The sequence below is a fragment of the Leptonychotes weddellii genome, chromosome 15 (genome assembly GCF_054177405.1).
Source record: "Leptonychotes weddellii isolate Sample4059 chromosome 15, ASM5417740v2, whole genome shotgun sequence".
NCBI lineage: Eukaryota > Metazoa > Chordata > Mammalia > Carnivora > Phocidae > Leptonychotes > Leptonychotes weddellii.
Window position 1 is genome coordinate 33998396 of NC_138383.1, and position 8580 is coordinate 34006975.

An 8580-nucleotide genomic window follows, 5' to 3' on the forward strand; every position below is an offset into this window, starting at 1 on the left:
AGCTCTGTCACCAACCAGCTCTAACTTTGGGCCAGTTGTTGCACTTTCGTGGGCTCAGCTTCTTCTGCTGTCAAGGGGAAAGCTGTGTTAGATGGTCTGTGTGGCCACTGAGGGTTCTCACCACATATGGTCCTGAATATTCCCTCTGCAGAGAGAACATCCTTGTTCTGGATATATTTTTTGAAGCTCTCAATTATGAGACAATTGAACAGAAGAAGGCATATGAAGTCGCTGCCTTACTTGGTAAGTCAGTGTCGGCTGCGCTAATTTCCACGGGTCATGGGGGAAGCAAGGGGGAATGGACAGCTGGGTAGACAGGCAGGCAGGTAGATAGATACACCTTCGGAGGAGTCTGGCCTTTTCATGTACTAATTACTCCCTCTGTCCCAGAATGGGAAGGACTCCAGTGTGGTGGAGGTGTTCGGCCCAGTTCATGCCCCAACGTAGGCCTCAGTTTCCCCATCAACACCATGAGGCAGGTGAGCTAAAAGGTCTCTCAGGGCCTTTCCAGCGCTGCCCTATTGGATTCCGTGGTCTTCTGCCCCCAGGTTGGCGTGAGCCCCGGGGCCACAGTGGGGACAAAGAGCAGTCCAGTGGAGGGAAGGCTGAGCTGTGGGTGGTCCCCAGGCAGTGAGGGCCCCGGATGGAGCCCAACCTGGAAAGCAACATTGAGCATGGAGACCAGATGTTCCCCATGGACTGAGAGTCCTTTGTCAAACACAAAAGAAGGGCCACACATCCCCAGATGTCTACAGACCTGACTGCCACCCCCACAAAGTCACATCCGCAAACCTGGCCACATGAGCACATAATGGATGCGGGGAGTTTGTTTCAACCCTGCCCCACCCAGTGCAAAACCCACAAGACCCCTCAGGGTAGACAGCTAAAAGACCTGCCCCTGGGGCCTTTCTCCCAATGCCTGCTCACTCTCAAGAAAGGACATGATGCTGTCCCTACAAAGAAAATTAGCTGCTCTTCCCTCTGTGAGTTGGACTGACTGAGAGTGGTATGTCAGGTGCGGGGGAGGGGTGGGCAGCAGGTGTAGAGGGAAGTAGACAGGCACAGAGTCAGATGGATGCATACCAGCTACGAGAAGTTGGGCACGTGGCCTCACCTCACTGAACATCAGGTCCCCCATCTGTAAAATGGGTCTAATCAAAGCACTTGATGAGTTTGTAGGGATGGTTCACTGGGATAGAGCCCTAGCCCACAGAAGATCCATAAGGAGTAGTTTCTGGTACCTGGACAGTCACCATGCCAGGGGCCCAGGGCCCAGCTTCTTCCAGATGCCATCAGATCATTTCTGCACCTCTCCCAGGAGACTGGGGACTTGGCCACAGCGGGGACCCAGCTGGGTTAAGGTGGCTGCCACTTGGGTCCCGGAGACTCTTGTGGCCATAAGGGACTGAACCAAGAGACTAATACCCTGGGCCCGAGGTAGAAGTCATGCTCTGAAGATGTAGACCCCCTCACCCTGCTTCTGTCACCTTGTCACCTTCATTTCCTAAATAGAAGTCAAGACAGGGCTCTTCCCTATCCTCCCCAACATAAGCTCACTGTTCTCTCTCTCTCTCTCACTCACACACACACATGCACACACACATTGAGGAGGGCCTGAGCTCTGAATCTGTCAGAAAGGATAGCTCCTCTCTGCATCAGCTATGAGGATGAGCACATTCCCAGCATCTTGCTCCCACCCAGAATAGCCTGCTGAGAGGATCACGCTGCCATCTGTACCTCCCGTGATGGGAGTGTGCCGCTCCCAGACCCTCAGCCATCGGGCCCATCAGGCCCTTCCCTCACCACCGTGCAGCCCACCCTCCCCCCAGGGCACACCACACATGCCTTCAGGTCACACATAGCACACCCCACCCCAAAGCATATACGCACGTGTGCGCACACACACACGGTCATGAGCCACACACACCAGTGCGCAGAGCACAGACCCACATCCAGGCCACGCGCTGCAGACACGTCTGTGCATATGCACTACATCACTGCAGACCCATCACATACACCTGCCTATACACACAAACATGCTCATGCAGCTTCCACACACACATACACGATGCCCACCTCCACAACGCCACACTCACACACACTGGACACACTCAGTGTCCCTACCCTAGACATAAAGAGCCACCTGCATAAAGCCATTGACAGCCAGACGTGCTCACACAGAGTGCCCTGACACATACCCCATGCTCGGTCACGCTGCACGCACGTGCAAACACGCACCTCACACCTGACACATACATCGGTAAGTACACACTTCCCGTAACGTCCCCACTAAGGGCATGAGAGAGAGAGCAGGGGGAGAGGAGTGAGGGGAACCATTTGGAGCCCAGCTCCAAGCCCCACCAGGAGGAGCCCCCTCCCCACCCTCACTGCCTGCTCACCTGGGACTGTGGTTGTTGGCCTGCCCTCAGCCATAATCAGGGAGGGAGAGGGCAGATGGAGCCAACAGAAAGTTCTCAGACCAAGACGTCAACCTGGGGTCTCCAGGAAGACTGGGCATCCACCCTGGCAGCACCACCTTTCCCAGCACTCTCCCTGCTCAGCCCAGCAGCTAAGAGTCTGTAGAGTTTCCAGCTGCAAGGACCTCACAGTGGTCTCCTCCACTCCCATCCCCACCAAATGCCCTTTGAAGGCAAAGCTACTGAGAAGGTCAGGTTTTATCAAAGCCACACAGCAAGCTGGTGGCCACTCTCCAAACTCAGAGCCTCCAAGCCCCCTGCTCTACCACACTGCCTCCAGAGCAAAGTATTTGGGCTTTGAGGGGACCAGAATCCCTTATCAAATCTGATAATAGCTTCTCAGCTAGGAACTCTCCCACTACAAATACCCAGGTACAGACATGTAACATCTTGCATTCAGTTTCAAAGGGTCTCCAACCATTGGCAACTCCCACAGGGGAGTTGTTCTCAAGCCCTGGTGGGCATAGGACACCTGGAAACTTAAAACTCCTGACTCCCAGACCCGAGCTCCAGAGATTCTGATTTTATAGACCCAGGGTAGGTCCAGACATCTACACTGAGTATAGATCTCTCAGGAGGGAGAAGACCTGAAGACCAGCCAGGAAAGACTCTGGTCAGTGGGGCCTATACACCCCTTGGCAAGAACCCCTACTCTAGAAAAAGACCAAATTGAACATTTACCTTCAGGTGGGGGAGTGAGGGGATGCTTCCTATGACCTTATCCTAAGGGTGAGAACTGCCCTGAGTTGGCCCTGTAGGCCTTGTCATGATTGGGTGGGGTGGGGGGGGTCTCTTGGGCCACTGTTCCCAAGACCCCCACCCAGGACACCCGACCCATGAGTCTTGGGCTAGACTGGCCTCGCTCCAGGCAAACACACTTCTTGTCTATTCCCAGCCCAGAGCCAAAGAAGGGCCCACTCCGTGTGGTTCTGAAGGTCACTGAATAAGCCTGTTAGCCTGGGAGGTCTACTCTAGGCCCTCCAGTAAGCACTCGGGTTCATTCCCATTGCCACTGGGTGCTGTTTCCAGTGAGAGAGGGAGTTGTCCAAGGCCTGACCTGTCCCAGGCCCAGGCTCCCCCTGGTAGGGGAATGGTACCAAAGGTCTGGTTTCTGAGTTCGTCTGCTCACCCCTTCCTAGAAGTGCTGTGTCTAAAGCCAAATCTTTGATCTTGTCTCTCTCCCCAGGTGATATTGGTGGTCAAATGGGATTGTTTATTGGTGCTAGTATCCTTACAATACTAGAGCTCTTTGATTATATTTATGAGGTAAGCTTGGGGTTGCTCGTGGGGAAATGATCATATGCTGGGACCCTCGTCCTGCCCTGATGTTCAGAACCAAAGCATGGGGGAGAGAATGACCTCTTTCCACCCAGAGCCTGCTTTCTCCTGCCTGTCCATGGACATTGTTTATCACCAAGTCGTAGGCACAGAGGAGGGGTGAGTCCAAGAGAGACCAAAGCCGGCTCCTATCCTCAGGGAGCTGGAAGAGCTGTGGGCTGTCCACACTCAAAAGGAGGGAGAGGAAGGGTTGAGAAGGAGAAGAGCCAAACCTGAGGCCAGCTCTGAGCCCCTCTTGCACAAGGCCAGCTGTGGTCGCTTCATACATGTGTGTGTCTGCACCCACACACTCACAGCACATGCACACACACACACCCATACACACACACTTCGGCCACACTCACGTACATCACTCACAAACACACATGCACACTATACACATACCACTCACACATAGACGCTACATTCACACAACACACACACCCGCCCTCTGGGTGGCCCGTCACCTGAGTAGAACTCGTCCTGGTGCGGGCAGGTTTAGAGAAGGGGCATTGCCTGGTGGTCTCCATCAAGCCTGAGCAAGAAGAGCAAGGGCACACAGGCCGTTTCTGGCTGTGCATAGCCTGAGATGCCTCCTTCAACAGGCAGCTGGAATAGAGCCTCTGAAAGCTTCTCCAAGGACGGGCAGCTGACCATGGCCTCTGGCTCTGAGCGTCACTGTGCCATCCCCCCGAGTCAGGCGGGCTCCAGGGGCTCCAGAATTCCTAAGGGGATTCCTCAGCATCCCCAGGACCCCCTGAGTTTTGGTCCAGCAAGAGGAGCCTGCAGAGCAGTGTTCTGACTCCCAGAGGGGGCTGTCTTCAGCCAAAACCCACTGGGAAGCTTTGTGGGGAAAGACCCCTGAGATCAGGGCCCTCGGGAGCACCTCACTCCACCTCCCAGCATGGTGACCTTGTTCCCCAAACCCAGATCAGGCCTCAAGATCAGATCTTATTCTGCTTTGCTTATTAATTATTGTGAAATAGAAGTTTTTGCTGTATAAAGTGATGGAAATTACATCATACCAGGGAACACGTTGAATGCCTACCCTTTATCGCTAAGAATCAAATGTTATGGACTCAGGGATGCCCTGATCTAATGAAAAGTGGGACTGCCAGCCCTCATCCCCCAGGCCCAGCCTCTGGAACGGGCTCCCAGGCTCTCAGGCACACCCTCCATCCCCAAGAGAAGTCAGTCCCATGCCAGATGGGGCCCTCCTGTGACCTCCTCCAGGCTCAGGCTCCTGCGCCAAAACGTCACTTCAGCCAAAAGCTGGGGGAGGGGCTCCCAGAGCTGGCTGCCAGGCGGGCTCCCTCTGCCTTTGCACCCGTTCCCCACCTGACCAAGCCCGTCCCAATTCTCTTGCAGCTGATCAAAGAGAAGCTCCTAGACTTGCTTGGCAAAGAAGAGGACGAAGGGAGCCACGATGAGAACGTGGTAAGAGCAGTGCCTGCGCTGTAGGTTGCTCTGTCCCCTGCGTCAGTGGGCCTCACAAGACCAGAGGTCAGGGTCAGGGCCAGGGCAGGAGGGACGCACCTCCCCGCACACCTTAACTTGGCCTGTTGGAGGACACCCCCACTGAGCCCTGGGGCCCAATGGCAAGAGCTGGATGCGGCCTGGGAGATGCTCGCAGAGGGAGGTCCCGCCTGGCCCAGTCGGGCTTGTCCCGGGCCGGAGGGCTACTGTTCTCATCTCATGCCTTGGGAGAAGTAGGGAGGCTCTGCGCCCCTAGTCCTCGGGTGGGCAAAATGCAAGTAAGGACATCACTGGTGCTCTACTCCATTTGAAGGGGACAGGGAGCTCGGGGCCCCGCGAGGTTGGAAGCAGCCATGATACCCATCATAACTAACTATTGTGTGCCACGTCGGGTGCTGTGTATTTGAGGCACTTGAGGCCCAGAAGCCCCAGGTCCCCCAGCTGGTGAGTGGCAGAGCTGGACGCAGAGCTCCCCTGACCACCGGCCCACTCTGCCTGTCTTCCCTCGGGCAGAGAGGCAGCACCTCTTTACAGCTGGCTGTCCGCTCTCCTTCCCAAACTCAGTCTGCTCCCGGCTGCCTGGTATCTCCGGCTTTCCCCAGGGGAGAGCTCTGCCCTGACAGCACCACACCCACTAGGGGGCCTGAAGGCCACAAATCCAAACTGAGGCCAGCTCCTTCCCCCAGACAGGCCCCCATTTCTGTTCCAGACACTAGTTCTCTACCCACTTTCCAGGCTGAAAATCTCTGCCTTGGTTCTCTCGGGCCCTTGCAGCTCTGTTGAATAGAAGACAGCTATCTGTGGAAGGGAGGGCAGGTGGAAGGGGCCCAGGCTCTGGACCGGGGGTCCCTGTTTCCTAACTGTGTGCCTGAGCAGCTGCAGACTCACAGCAACCTCAGGGAGTTGTCACTTGGATTAAGCGGACCTTGCCTCGAAAACCAGCAGCAGTGCCTCGGTTATAGGAAGTGCTCAGCAAGTGGAGGTTCCCTCCGCACCCCACCTTCCCTCTGCCCTCAGAACATCTCAGAGACACAGCCTCCCCTCTGCCGCCTCCCCCTCCCCCAGGCCCCCCTCCACCACTCCCCCTTCCCCAGCCCCATCCTCATCAAATCTCCCCCACGTTCTTGGCACAGCCTCCTAGTATCTGCTCCCATCCCTCCCAGCCTCCAGCCCTCTGCAGCCTGGGAGGCACTGGGAAGACTCAAGGCCCTCCCAGCCCTGCCCTGCTTTCCTCTGGGGCCAGCCACACCCTAAAAGTCCACTGGGGAGCTGGGACTACTCCAGTTTTGGCTTTTAGGGGGGCCTCCCCACTTCCTCCTTGGCCTCAGCCATTGGCATGCCCTGCCCCAGGCTAGCCATGGGCTCCACCTCCTCCATCCCAGGAAGGCCTCAAGGGGGACCCCCCCAGGATGAGGGCAGGAGGGGATATCCTCCTGCCTTGAAGCTGGAGAGCACTCAGATGTAGCTTTGGGTGATACATTAGGGGCACGTCTAGAAGAGAAGTTCAAACCACTGCTGAGCCCCATCACCAGGGAGCCCTCTGCCCACCCTGGGGGCACCTAGGTAGGCGATGGTGAGGGCTCTGAAGGCAGCGAGGCGCCCCCAGCTTCGTGCCCCACAACAGCTTGCCAGCCCCTGAGATGCCTGCGGCAGGAGCAGCACCCCTGGAGAGCCCGCGGGGGGGCGGGGGGGCACAGCTCCCAGGGCCTCGGCTGGGCTGCCAGTGGCATCGTGATGCCATTTTGCAGAATGAATACCAACCCCCACTGTCCCCTTCCCTCCAGAGCACTTGTGACACGATGCCAAACCACTCTGAAACCATCAGCCACACTGTGAATGTGCCCCTGCAGACGGCCCTGGGCACCTTGGAGGAGATTGCCTGCTGACAGCCCTTGGACCACCCGGCACCCCCCAAACAGACCTGGAGGCCCAAGACCCAGGACAGGGGACAGCAGGTGCAGGTGGGATGGCCCCTGATGACAGAAAGAAGCAAGAGCCCTCTATGCACACATAGCAAACTCTCTGCCAAAACCTCGCTGCGGCCACGTCTGACATGACATGTCCTTGGGCCCCGCCGTGCGTCCCTTTAGGAGAAATGAGTCACACTCTGGAACTGCCCGAGAATCAACCTGCCATCACATCTCACTGCCAGATGTATAAAGCACCTGCATGCTCAGACTGCTCACGGCGCCACCTCCACGTCTGTCTCTGTACATGACTCTGCTCCACGCACTTCCCAGCGACTACTCTGCAGGGTGCAGCGGGACCAGGTTCCAGCCCCGAGGTCACCACCCCATGGTCATGCTGGGATCACAGCTGCACAGTCGAGAGGGAAAGCACAGAACTCTCAACCACGTCCGGTCCTTGTGTACTTTGTGAAGGTTCTTAACCTGCCCACAAACCCCTTCCCTCCCCCGAGCCGGCCCATGGGCTGACCAGGGCCCTCCACCCGACCCCTGTCCCAGCGCCTGGTGGAGGCAGGGTGGCCTGGGCGACTCCAGCACTCATCCGTGGGACTCATGTCATTCTGCTGTCCCCGTGACCCAGCTTGTACAGTCCGAATCTGTTTCTTCTTCAGGGGAGGGGTGGTTGTTTTGTTTGTCTGTCGGAGATCTGTTTTGTTTGGTTTTGTTTTCTGATTTGGGGTTTTGATGTTCTGAGGTTTGGTTTGATTGGTTTTTCCATTTTCTCTGGCGTTTATTTATTCATGCTTCCAGTCATGGTCATATTAAAAGCTGGTCTGTGGAAACGGCTGAGTCGGTGCTGCCTTCTCCCCCATACTCAGCCCTCTCTCCCCCCCTGCGAAGCCTTTCGAAGGGGCCAGGCTGGCCAGGTCAGAACCCACAGATTATATACAGGTAAAGTCTCCTGCAGCAGCGCTTACCTTTACAAAGTGTATAGAGCGTATGCACTTTTAGTCTATTCTAAATCTCTAAAAACTATTGATTGCAACCTTGTAAATGATCTCATGACCATTAAGGGGGTCACAGTTCATGGCCTGAACGACACTGTCGCGGACCATGGGCGTGTGGCTTGAAGAGGGGGAGGCAGAGAATGCTGCCCAAACCTAAAAACCGTGAAGGAAGCCTTCCCACCCCTCTGATCCTGTCCTTGAAATCGGGCTGGCCTCCCTCCCACACGGCAGCCTTTCCAGACCCTCTCCCTGCACCCCACCTCCCCACCCCCCATCAAGCAGACCTCTGCTTGTCCCAGCAGAGGTCACACTGGCTTTCTGCCTGGCTCCCCAGGATCGCTGGCCAAGTGGGAAAGGAGGGGGGAGGTGCCTCGTGGGGAGAGGGCGTGCCCTTTC

The 8580-nt window shown here is 56.5% G+C and overlaps 1 protein-coding gene across 1 annotated transcript; it reads left to right on the forward strand.

Annotated features, from left to right (window-relative positions):
- Positions 1-139: 139 nt before the first annotated feature.
- Positions 140-8010, forward strand: LOC115944680 (acid-sensing ion channel 2-like). The gene is made up of 4 exons (XM_031040565.1): positions 140-243; positions 3664-3743; positions 5163-5231; positions 7055-8010. The coding sequence occupies exons 2-4, from the start codon at positions 3681-3683 to the stop codon at positions 7154-7156; spliced, it is 234 nt and encodes a 77-aa protein (XP_030896425.1). The 5' UTR covers positions 140-243; positions 3664-3680; the 3' UTR covers positions 7157-8010.
- The last annotated feature ends 570 nt before the right edge of the window (positions 8011-8580 follow it).

Coding starts and splice junctions, on each gene's coding strand:
- LOC115944680 (XM_031040565.1), top strand. CDS start 3,681: ATGGGATTGTTTATTGGTGCTAGTATCCTTACAATACTAGAGCTCTTT. Junction 3,744..5,162: donor TCTTTGATTATATTTATGAG/GTAAGCTTGGGG, acceptor ATTCTCTTGCAG/CTGATCAAAGAGAAGCTCCT. Junction 5,232..7,054: donor GGAGCCACGATGAGAACGTG/GTAAGAGCAGTG, acceptor CCTTCCCTCCAG/AGCACTTGTGACACGATGCC.